Here is a 12,997-nt window from a genome sequence, read left to right on the forward strand (position 1 = left end):
TCGCACTTTCTATCTGGAGCCACATTTTGACTAAGAGTACCTCATTCTTCCTTGTACTACTACTAAGGAAATGTTCCCTTCTATTCCATCCTACTAGTTTACCTGTCCTTATTTCCCACTAATTAACATGTCCTGGAAGTGATTCCCATTCCAGGAGAAATCAGTTATGTCTTTAAGAATAACAAAACATAGCCAGGCACTGTGGCACATACCTGTAATCCTAGTGGCTTGGAGGCAAGACAGGAGGATTGAGTTCAAAGCTAGCCTCAACAACTTTGCCCTAAGAAACTCAGTGAGACTCTGTATCTAAATTTAAAAAATATAAAAAAAGACCTGGGGATGTGTCTCATTGGTTAAGTGCCCTAGCTTCAATCCCTGGTAACTCCCCTTCTTTATCTACCCAAATTAAAACACCATATGCTGTAACAACTTGAAGTTGGCCACTGTATTTTTTTGTATTAAGAGATACAGACATGTGAATTATTTCCTATTCCCCCTTTTGTCCTTCAAACATTCATTGTTTTTTTCCTATAACTTTAGATAGAATCCTGCTTGTTGGGATAATGTATAAATACCACAAGAAAAGAAAAAATATGAGTATTTCTAGAGATGATAAAGTCTTCCAGTGTTATTGTTCTGTTTTTAATCTTAACATTTTAATATTAATGCTATGACCCAATACCTTTCTAATAATGAAATAGTGTTATTTTTACATATAACTGTTCTTATAAAGAAAAATGGGTATCATTTGCTAATTTAATCGTTACATAGTTACTAATTTCATTGCCATTTAAGAAGAAGAATGTTCATGATTTATATAGGCTCTTTCCCACGAACTTAAATATTACATGTTCATTATGTTTAAAAGAAAGATATTGAGAATCCTTTTTAAAAAGTAGACTTTTTAATTAAAACTATTATTATATTTCAGTTAATTTCCTCAAGACACATTAATTCCACCAATGATAAAATTGTTCAAAATATTTTTAGTGTCATTTTTAGAATTTTGAGTGATCAAGCAGTGAATAACATTTTTTAATTAGTACCCAGGTATAGCATGTGCAGAGTTTTGAGTTCAGTCTCCAACACCACACATACATGTACATAAACACACACACACCCTAAAATCCCATAAGGTATAAAAGTATAAAGGATTTTCATCTCCTGATGGATTTATAATGTGATTCTGAAAGGAGTTTGTAAAGTTAAGTTCCAAAAACTTCTATTACTTTAGCAGACTAGGTATGCTGCCTGGGGAGAGGGGGACAACTAAATATAATAATTTTGCTAACTCTTTTTAGGCTTAGAGAAAATGGGAGAACTCCTCAAGAAAAGGCATAAGTGAACTGAATTGAGTGCCTGGAACGGGAAGCACACATGAATTGTGGGGAGTGTCTGCAGGCATGTGCCCTCATCAGCAGGGCAACCTGGACACCAGGCTTTGTGGCAATGACAAGTTGGGGAAGCCAAACCTGTGACTCATCTTACACTGTGGAAGAGAACCAAATAGGTCCTAGGGCTATCTGGGCTCTGGCTACACACAGTCTTTGAAGGAATGCACCCTCAGCCTGGATCCTGACGTTTCCCAGCGAGATGTATCAACCAATCTAAGATCACCAGACACGAGGAAGCAGAATACTGTGTGCGTATTTCAGCAGAAATGACACTCGGTTGCTTCAGCTATTGAAATTCCTGGCCATAGAGAATAAAATAACCGGGTGAAATGTTTAAAGAAGTAAAGGATGAAATCTCAAAAACGTATAAACAGTAAAAAATATTTTATTCAAAAAAGACTGCACATGAGCCATGAAGCCATGAAAAGGCATGGAGGAAACTTAAATGTGGATTACCAAGTGGAAGAGGCTAGCTGGAAATGTACTCATGATTTTAACTGTATGGCATTCTGGAGAATGCAAAACTGTGGAGACAGGGAAAAGATTAGTGGTTGGCAGAGGTTATGAAGGAGAGAGGTTTGACTAGGCAGAGCACAGATGATTTGTAGGGCAGTGAAACTACTCTGTATGACATTATGATGTGGATACATGTCACTATATATCTGTCAAAAGCTGCAGAATGTACAACTCCAAGAGTGAACCCTAATGTAAACTATGGACTTTGATTTTAATGTGTCAATGTAGGGATATTAATTGTATAAATGTACCACTCTGGTGAGGAGTGCAGTTGATAGGGAAAGCTGTGTTGGGCCCGGGCAGTGGGTGTTGATATCTGTGTCCCTTCTTAATTTTGCTCGGAACCTAAAACTGCTATGAAAATGAGCTTTTATTTTTAAAAAATGCACATTTGAGATGTAACTAAAAAGGGCATGTCGAAAAAAAATGTTTTGACTGAAATTTAATTTTTTTTTTTTCCTGGATCAGAATTCAGTCCATTATCACAAATAGATTTAATTGTCATGACTCTACTTCCTTTATTAAACCAGGACAGTTTCTGAGTCTTCTTTTGCCCATCACAACCTTCAACACTTTTAGAGATTACTGGTCAGATATTTTGTAGGATGCTCCTAAATTTCACATTTTCTGATGTTTTCTCATGGTCAGATTCAGGTTACACATTTTTGGCCAAAGTATGATGGAAATGAATGCTGTGTCCTTATTAGTATGTTATTTCACAAGGCAACATGGTGTTGATATGTGTCATTTTTGGTTATGTTGAGTTCCTTGATAGTCAAACACAGTATTTATTATGTTTCTCTGCCATAAAGTTATTATTTTTCCCTTTTTAAGTATTAAGTTTCTTGTGGGAAGCTGTGTTGAGGCTATGTGAATATTCTGTTTCTTAACATATTTTGCTCTACTAACTTTATAATCCATTCGTTTATTACTGTGGTGTTTTCCCAATGGTTATTCTCTGTATCCATCATTTTGTCTAAAGTAATTAGAATATTATAATAAGAATGACCTTTATCTTCTCTCCCACATATTTATTCAGTTATCTCTATCTATATGGCATCATGGATATTTATTTATATGGGTTATAATTCATTGGTAAACATATATTTTGGATCCATATTTGGCAGGGAGAAGCTTGACTCTTGTGCCTTTTGATGTCTTTTTGGCTCAGCTGAATATCCAGATTTATCTTTCACTTTCCTTTTTGCATTCCTTTAATCAGTTATTTCTCAAAGGAATTCTCCTTTTATGAAAGCATGGTATTTAGAAACCCAGACTTATTGTTATAGGGAATGTCATTACTTTAAGGACCATCCCCGCTACCAAATGAACAGAGGAAGGGAATCAGTGTATATCTGTTTCCATTTATGTATTGACATATTTATTTATACACATGCGTTAAGAATATGAATTCATATGAGTGTGTCCAGTTCCAAGCTAGCACCAAATAAATGGTTTGGTCTAGGGGTCCCCATTGCCTTTGACAATGACAGTGAGAAACCTGGTCCTTTGCTGGGTCCGGTGGCACACACTTGCAAACTAGCAACTTAAGAGGCTGAGGCAAATTTTGATGCCAGCCAATGAATGGAAATGAATGCTGTGTCCTTATTAGTATGTTATTTCACAAGGCAACATGGTGGTTACATATTGGGACCCTATTTCAAAATGAAAAAGGACTTGGGATGTAGATCGGTGATAAAACACCCCTGGGTTTAACCCACAGTTCCACAAATAAAACAACAACAACAAAAAATAGAAACTTGGTTCTTACCCAAAATTTATTTGCTGGTTTGATCAGCTATATAGTAACCATATAAGGTAGTTTCAGAATTATTAGTATGTATCTCTGTGGTAAAAATAATTACTAATTTTTATGCAGTTATTTGCTATTGTGATCTTAACTGTAGAAAAACTCATTAAAATTCCGTTTTCAAATTAAATTCTTTGTTTTCTTCAGTGTGGCTCTGTCATTTATTTAAAATAATGTTCTACACCCTGTTATCCTTTGTATTTCATTTTGGGTTCTAGCCACCTCTGGATGGATTTTATTTTTTGGTGTTTTGAGTTACTAGAGTAACACGATTCTGTAAGTCAGAAGTATAAAAAACGTTTACACAGAGAATGTCACTACCCTACCCTGATCTTTTTACTCCATTCCCATTCACCCATTTTTTTTTCCTCCTGTTTCTACCCATTTTCTTGCAGGTAATTCATTTTTTCAATTTTGGTTTTATGCTTTAGTTTTTTGTTTTTGTTTTGCATGAATGAAAAAACTTACATGTATTTTATTATTTTATTCCCTACACAAAACATGGCATATAATAATATCTATTTCGCACTTTGCCTTTTTCACTTCCCAGTTTATCTTGGAAATCATTCAATATTCGTTCGGAGAGCTCTTGTTTATTACACCTACCACTGGTGCTCTATTATATAGGTAGTTCATAGTTTATTCACCATGTCTCTAATAGTGCGAGATTTTTATTTCTAATATTTTGTGGTTTCAAGAAAATGCTATGAAAACCTTGGAAAAGTGCATTACTTTGGGAAGTATACCTTTGGGATAAATAGCTAGAAACTGGAGTAGTGGGTCAGGAGATGAACAGTAAGTGTAGTTTTGTAGGATGTTGCCAAATTCACCTTAACAAGAGTTTTTCCAGTCTCCATTACCACGACCATGTATAAAAAGTGCATGTTTTCTGAAGTCTCCCCCAAAGAATATGTTGTCTAGCTTTTTAATTTGTGCCAGCATCATAGGTTAGGAATAATATGTCAGTGGTTAATTTGCATTTCACTGTCTGATTTTTTTTTTTTTGTATATTTAAGGGTCATTTTCACTTATTGTTTGAGGATAAATAGTTCATGTATTTTTCTCTATTTAAAATTGAGGTTCTGCCTTTTCTTCAGTTTTTAAAAGTCCTTTATGTTAGAGATTGTATCTCTTTGTGTTGTATGTTGCTTCTTTAATTTTTTTTCTACTTTTATATCAGGTTTTATATTCTAGTTTTACATCAGGTTTGCCATTTTTTTAAATATTTTTATTTTCCTATTTTTATCTGTTTATTCCTTTGTATTTAACATTGTTTTAGGTATTTTTCTTGAATCTAGTAGGTAGCTGGGTCATGCTTTGTGTCCAAATTTAACATCGTTTTCCCCTTTAAGTGTTATTCCGAATTAAATTTATTTGCATTTATTGATACAATGGCTGTTTGATCTCAACTTGTCATAATATTTTGTGGCTGTGCATTATTTTATATTGGTTGGTTTTTTAATAAGGTATAGGTTATTTTGCTCTTGAATTAAACTTTTTGTTGCTATTCAGAAAGGTTATATATTTTTTTAAATGATTGCTTTTATACTTACTTCTTTTAAACACCTTATTGTACTGCTTTCTTAACTTTTTATAGTCTGGTTTGTTTTTAAGATATTGTCTAACTATTGACTACATGATAATCAATGATTGTATTCTACATTCTGATTTTTAGTTACATTATTTCTACTTTGTTGGATCATGTCACATGTAACAATTGTATATTAATTATCCAACTTAATCTCCAGCTTTGTTATAGTCAAATCTGCAATTTTATTTTATTAATATTCTCCACATTAGCTTTTCTTTCTTTCTCTCTTTAAAAAAAATTTTTTTTTAGTTGTACTTATTTATTTTTATGTGGTGCTGAGGATTGAACCCAGTACCTCACACATGCAAAGCAAGTGCTCTACTACTGAGCTACAGTCCCAGCCCCCCTCTCTCTCTCTTTTTTTCTTTTGCTGAAAAATTCCCATTTATTTTTTGCTTACATGAAGTTCTTGCATTGGTAAAGTTTCGTAAAGATCTCCCTGATAATGTAGCATCCCTGTGTCTTTAGGCTTTTTCTATACCCTTGATCCTTTAAGGACAACATTGATGGATATAAAATTCTTGGTCCATACAGTTTTCAATTGAGTTGTTTGATAATGTGGCTCTACTGTTGCCTTGTTGTTTTTGTTTTAATTTATTTTTAGTTGTAGTTGGATGCAATACCTTTATTTATTTATTTATTTATTTATTTATTTATTTATTTAGTGGTGCTGAGGATCCAATCCAGCGCCTTGCATGTGCTAGAGGAGTGCTTATGCTGAGCCCCAGCCCCAGCCCTTGTTGCCTTGTTTTGTATGTTTCTTTTGAAGAATTTCCCTTGCCCTGCGATTCTTACTCATTTATTTTATTTTAGTTTTGTTTTCCTAGAGGCCATGAGGGCTTTTCCATTGTTATCTTTTCAGTTTAATGGGTTAACCATTCAGTCCTCCATAATTTATTTTCTCAAGTTCTCACTGTCTTTATTTTCCCATCAGTGGCATTCTATCATGTGACTTTTCTCTTCTGGGGACTCCAGTTATATAAACACTGTCCCTTCTTTGCTTCTCTTCCATTTCTGCCACTTATTCTCTGCCTGTTGTTCATTTTAAAATTTTGAATTGTCTCTTCCCTTCATTGCTTTTCTGCTTTTCTTCAATGTTCCTTATTAAATATCCATTGACTCCATTGTCTCTTTTGTACTTTACAATTTGAACTTGAGTTTTGAGAAGATTTAATTTCTTCTGTTTTATTCCTGAGTCTGATCATTTCTCCTTGCAATTCTTTTTTCACTCATATATTTGTTGTTAATTTTTGAGATTGGACTCGAGTGACTGTAATGACTGGTGATGTTAGATCAGCATTACCACCTCACTCTCTTCTTTCTTTCCTTAGGTTTTTCTCGGCTTGCACTTGATTTCCTCAAAGGCTCCTAGTGGATTAAGAATGGCATTGTTCCCTCTCTGGGTACCTTTTTATACAGTTATTTTGATGCTCAGGAATTCCGTTTTTCACATTATGCTGAGGGAACGGTATTTAATTGTTTCATTTGTTCTTTTGTTGTGACAAGACTTTGGCACTTGTCATTGTATTTGATGCCTGTGACAGGATCTTTTTCTGAAATTTTTTTTTTTTTTTTTTTTTTTTGGTAGCGGGGATTGAACCCAGGGGCACTTAAACACTGAGCCAATTCCCCAACCCTATTTTGTAAATAATTTTTCTGGGCATTTAAAGGAACTGCCAGTCTTGGTTTGGCTTAATCCATTTTCACAGCCTGAGGCTCTCCCTATTGCCCAGGGAATGACACCTAACTGCAGGTATACACAAGGACAAGATTGAGTTCTTCCTTATGATGAGGATGATTCCTTTAGGGCTGTTTGTTTCAGACACTCTGACTTGGTCAGACGCTGGGTTTCACTTTTGTCTCACTTTCTATTTTAAGTTGTCACAACCAATGTTCAGTTTTTCAGTTGATATGTTGGGTAGGCAAGATATTCCCAGTGGCTTTGTGCTAGGCCTTTTTTCCTGGTTTTATACTTTCTTATAGAGTTTTGTTTAGTAATTTCTATTTTATTACTTTTTCAATGCTCTTGCCAATTTTTTAGTAGCATTTATCAGGAGAATTGATTCTAATAATTGAACTCAACATTATTAGAAATGTCAGTTGATTAACTCTTTAAATAAAAATGTTTGTTATTTTTTTATTTCATGGGACTTCTGGTGGGAAGGATGATAGATTCATATACACAATTCTCTTTGTTACTCAAACTCCTAGCTCAGGTAGAGACCTACTTTTTTACCACAGATGGGCAAAAAAGTAGGTCTTTACCTACTTTTATTGGTAAAGCAACTTTTGACTACTAGTAGCTATGATTGTTAGTGATGATGATAATGCGGAAAATTTATTTTGCCATTGCACTATGCCAAGTACTCTGTATTTTCATGTATTATTTTATTTATCATAAAGTGTGTTGAGTGTTATCTCATTTTATAGATCATTACCAGAGGCATATCTACCAGATTTCTTGCATGTGTTCACATGGATCCTAAGTGGCAGAAATGTGGGGCAATTCCTGTCCTGGGCTTTGGAAATAAAAGAGTAGCAAATTCCAGCATGCTTCCTGCCTTCGTGGACTTCACAGGATTTGATTCCCAGACAATACTTTCTTACCTAGTCCCAGGTCACAGTACAGGGACATTGTGGGATAGTTGGGGATATCATTTTTGAGTCTGAAAGCCTGATTCATTTGTGTTTTCACTAGAATTGAGGATACTGTCTCTAACTTGGAAATGACTATAACTTTACACAAATGTAAAACAGAGAGATATCAGCAAAGATGAGAACAGTCTCTTAATTCCCTAGACTCTCTGCACCATGTAGCATAGAGCTTTACTCAAAGTTGCTTCTAAGTGGATGTTAATTTGGGTATTTTTATTAAGTATGAGATATAGTTTTTATTGCATATTATAACAGATTAAATTTTGTGTTTTAGCTGGATTTCTATATTATTTCAACTGGCTTTTTATGTATTTATTCTTTTCCTTTTGGTTTACAGTTATTTGCTGATATAAAGGATGGAGACTGCCTGAAGCTCTTTGAACAAAGTTCTCGCTCTGCTTATAAGCAAGAGACACATACCATGGAGGCCTTGAAGCTTGTAGAGTTTGACCTTAAGCAAACTCTCACCAGGCTTGTGGCACACCTGTTTGGAGATGGTAGGTACTCAGATGTCTTTGTGTTAGGCTTAGATGTCCAGTAATTACCATCTTCCAAGTCATAAAGGTTGAATCTAGATATTTTGTTTAAGTGGTGGCATAATGGTTTCAGTTCTACTGGGATACAACCCATGAATTTCTTGGTTTATCCCATTTAAACTCAAGAGGATATGAAAGTAGAATTAAGTAGAGAAGAAAAATGTTTATAACCTTCAATAAGAAAGATGATGGCTTAGGATCAGTGTAATCAGTGGAGAGAGAGTATACTAGCTAATTAGTGTTATTAGAATATTATTATTAGATCAGACTTTAAATGTGACTGAGCCCAATGGAAAATTTTATATGGTAGTATGTGATTACTACTATCAACAACAAAAATATTAATGGTGAATTTCCTGTTGGTGGACCAATATTGTTAACATCTGGACTCTCACTTTAGTCATCATTATGCCTATTGTCAAATGCATAATTCATGTAATATTTAAGAAACCACTAAACAATCATATAAATTCTTTATATACACACAATCTTAAAAATAGCAAATCAATTTTAGGATAATATCTTTTCTAGGAGATGGGGAATCGTATTAGGGGGTAGAAACCAGACTTCAAGTGTGTTAATAATGTTTTATTTTTTAAAAAATATGAAGTTAAATATGACAAAATGTTATGATTTGATAAACTGAATATGGGTGTGTGGATGGTTGCTATTTTCTACCCCTGCCTCTAGTTGTGAAATATTTCATATTAAAGTAGTATAATGCAACAGTAAAAAGGGTTTCAGGTAGAGAGTTTTGATGTGAAAATTCTATTATAGCCAACTTCTCTTTACTTTCATGACAAAAGAAAGGAATTGTTATATTTTTAACAGTAATATCATCTAACACTGAAATACAGAGAGATGGATTATAGTGTTCACACCGTTTTGGAGGAAGGTTGGGATAGGAGGAATTGTAGTACTTTTAGGAGATACAATTCTGTCTCAAGTAGCTATACAGAGTCAGGCTCATCTGAATTTTTCCCTTGTCAAACTATGGAAAGAGATTTTTAGAATCCTCCTTTTTTTATGCATTCCTACACATTTCTGCAATCACAGTTTGTTAATCTCACAATTTAGTATTTGTGAGATTAACAAACTGGATTTTCAAGGAGTTGCAGGCATCATGGTATATAATAAGCTAGATATGATCCTTGTCTTCAAGAAGCCACAGATCTTAAATCCTCTGCTAAGAAACATTAAGTATTCTGTGGACACAGGGGAGAGAGGCGTCCTCCAGGGCAGAGTATGCACTCAGAAGGGTTCCTGGTGGAGGACAGCCCCACTGACACTTTGAGGATAAGTAAGAATTAGCCAGTGAAGGGGTTGGTCACTAAACAAGAAGAGGTGGAGGAAGAAAAGAAGACAATATAACAAAGTAGGTGAGACACAACTGCTAGTCCTTGAAAACACACATAAAACAGAATAGCATTAAGGAAAGAAAAAAAGAAGAGGAGACAGAGAGGAAGATGATTGACAGCAAGTCTTATGCCCACTGACAGATGGTAGTGTGGAATCAGGTGAAAATGAAGTTCTCTACTATCCACTTATTCTGAAATATTGAACAGGTCATTTACTGCTTTAGCCCTCAGTTTTCTAACTTCAAAGTTGAGGCAATACTTATTTCATGTGAGAATAAAATGAGATAAACATGTGAAAGGTGCTTTATAAGTTAAAGATTTTAAATCAATTTGAAAATATGTAAAAATGACAAAAGTAAAGGAAAATTAAGGCAATAAAAGCAGGAACTGTGAGGAAGGAGAAATGAAATCAAAGAGGGATAGTTGTGGTTGCTTTATCTCCGTTGCTGCTCATGGAAATGGAAACAGCCCTGTGGCCCAGCTGTCATGATGTGGAGGTGGCTTTAACATCCTTACTGAGTACTAGCAAATATTTTAAAAAGAAACACTGTGCTAGACCCTGTGCAGATTGAGGATATACATTTCTCCAAATGTGATTCTTTACTCTTCTTCGTGTTATTATTTTTAACATTTGGATTTGTATAGCTTTCAAAACTGTGCACTGAGGTGACAATTTCCAGAGAGCAGATTTTCGTATAAAAAATATTTCTGCAATATGTGATTTTTTCTGACTCTGATGGCTGTCTTGACATGGTAGGCAGGCTCATGACAAAGAATTAGGAGTCTTACATTTTGAAACAACAATGAAGTGGTAGCTTCTCTTTTTCAGGCATATATTTACCTTATTGTTTTAAAAATGTTGTTGACCCACATTTTTCAGCATCAGATTTCATTACAGATAGGTGTTGCTATTATAAAATCTTCAGATTCAGTCTTTGTTTGTATTAGCAGAATCTCGGAAAAATCCACCTTGGACAACATGTGGTGTTCATGTGTCCTAAAGCCTGTCAGTGAAAAAAGCCTTGTAGTCTTTTGTTTTCTTGCAGCCATGATCAGTTTTACCTCCAATCACACAATAACTGAATGCCCTGAAAATGCTGAGAGACTCTGCCCACACAGCTTTGCCTCATGCTGAGAGCCTTGGTTGGAAGAGCTTGTCCCTGGGTTTGCCAGGCTTGTCACGTCTGCTGTGCTGCTGCTTCAGGGACATGCTGAGCAGGGTGAGAAGGTGACCTGAACCCAGACCCAGTTCATGAACTACAAGAGTGAGAGGGTCTGTGTCACAGAAAACAAATAGTGCTGTGTGTTTTCTTAGTGTTCATACTGAATAGTAATAATCTCCTCAAGATTCTTGGCTGTTTCTCTTGACCCTAAAGAAATGTGATTGTTCCTATTTTAGGGATTTCAGAGGCACCACTTAATTGTGGACTTTTGTTGTTACTTCTTTGGTCTGTGTTTGTGTACATGTGTCTGTGTATGTGTTTTGCAATCTTCTGAAGAATATTTTTGGCCCCATGAATCTGAATGTTATTTGATCAACAATAGAAGAAAAATAAATATTAAAAAAAGAAATAATAATGATGATAATAACAACAATAGCGATGATAGTTAGCACTTTTAAATCCTGTGCTGAGCACTTTTACAAAGATGTTTTTCTTTGGACTGCATCTGTGATCCCCATTTTTCACCTGAGGGGAACTGACACAGAGAATTCCACATGAGGATCACCTGCTGCTAAGTGTTGTGGGCAGTTTTATTTCTGAGCTCATCGTTGATTTTTGCATTTATGAAAGGACAGAAAGCAATCACTGAATAATATTTCTGAGCCTATGAAAACCAGAATGTTAAAACAACCTGGTGAGAATCGGGCCTCTCTCTAGGAACTGCCTTCTGACCCCTGCTTTCTTTCCTCTGTTGTTTTGGCTTGTGGTACCCAGCTTGTGGTAAAGCCTGTGTTTGCTGCATCATATCCAATTACATTTTGGATACCAAGGATTGCTTAAAAACTTCACTCTTTCTATAGTTAGTTAATCAATGGGGACTGCTTTGCAAGCCTTGGAAATACTCAGCAACTCTTTATATTTGTTTTTATGGTGTAGGTTTTTCACCTTTTATTATATTATTGGATTCCTTTGTTCTTGAAAAAGCAAAATTAAAAATTAGAACACACTATTTCCTTGTGGCAATTTGTTGTTATTACAGTTGCTTTAGTTTCAGGGTTTTTTTTTTTTTTTTCCTTTCTGCAAATGTGTTTTATTATTTTCTGCTAACATTTCAATTGTACCAGCATCCTAAGGCAATTATAAGAGAGGTTATCATTTCAGAATTAGAAGGAAATAAAAGAACCCTTTAGACTGCCTTTATGCTTGTGTAATTCATTGTCGTTTTTCATATTTCTCAATTGTTTTCATTTTGTACCATGTTTGGCAATCATTTCTTTTAGAGCAACTGCAACGGGGGTTTAGGATTCTTAACATTTTATTTAATTTCTCTTTCTGTCCTTTGGGTTTACAGCCCTTCTTTTGTACAGTCTCTTTACTAAACATTGGAGTTTCCCTTTATAATGCATTGACCTCACACTCCAGTTTAGATCAGCAGGTCTAAAGGAGAGATGGATTGTGCTACTGTGCTGCTGATTAGATATGTTGCCATGGGGCCATTGTGTCTTTACCTGTGTAGAATCAAAAAGGCCTGTGGCGGTCATTGAGATGCACTTCCCATCACCCTGCTAAGGAATCTCTGCTGATGGGAATTCAGGAAGCTTCTAGCCATCTTCTTCTTAGGGGGACAGCCTCAGCTGCGGAGAGTCTCCTTGCCCTAGGATGTGCCCATTCCAGGACTGCCCACATCCAAAGATTGAAGGTGGCAGGAGCATAAAGGCCTTTCAAGGTCCAATTCCGATGGGCTGTCTATCTCAGACCTCTGGCAAGGATCAGGCTTTGTTGGGCCTGATTGCTGTGGTTGACTTATCCCTCTGCCCAACCTGATGCCACCACCTTCCTTTCACAGGTGTTGATTTCACCCAAACCTGCTTGCCAACCCAACTTTTATAGGGACCCACATCTGGTGGCACTCAACCAAAACATTCTAGGCCCCTGCCTTGTGAATGATGTCCTGCTCAGGAGGGAGGTCCTGTG

The 12,997-nt window shown here is 35.5% G+C and overlaps 1 protein-coding gene across 10 annotated transcripts in view; it reads left to right on the forward strand.

The window, feature by feature from the left end:
- Positions 1 to 12,997, forward strand: part of Fars2 (phenylalanyl-tRNA synthetase 2, mitochondrial) — a 513,853-nt gene that overhangs the window by 150,997 nt on the left and 349,859 nt on the right. For all 10 annotated transcript variants that reach the window (XM_071613658.1, XM_071613660.1, XM_071613657.1 and 7 more), the window contains one exon: positions 8,304 to 8,463. In XM_071613658.1, coding sequence (XP_071469759.1) covers positions 8,304 to 8,463 — 160 coding nt within the window. The remainder of the gene's footprint in view (positions 1 to 8,303; positions 8,464 to 12,997) is intronic.

This window comes from Marmota flaviventris, chromosome 6 (genome assembly GCF_047511675.1).
Source record: "Marmota flaviventris isolate mMarFla1 chromosome 6, mMarFla1.hap1, whole genome shotgun sequence".
NCBI lineage: Eukaryota > Metazoa > Chordata > Mammalia > Rodentia > Sciuridae > Marmota > Marmota flaviventris.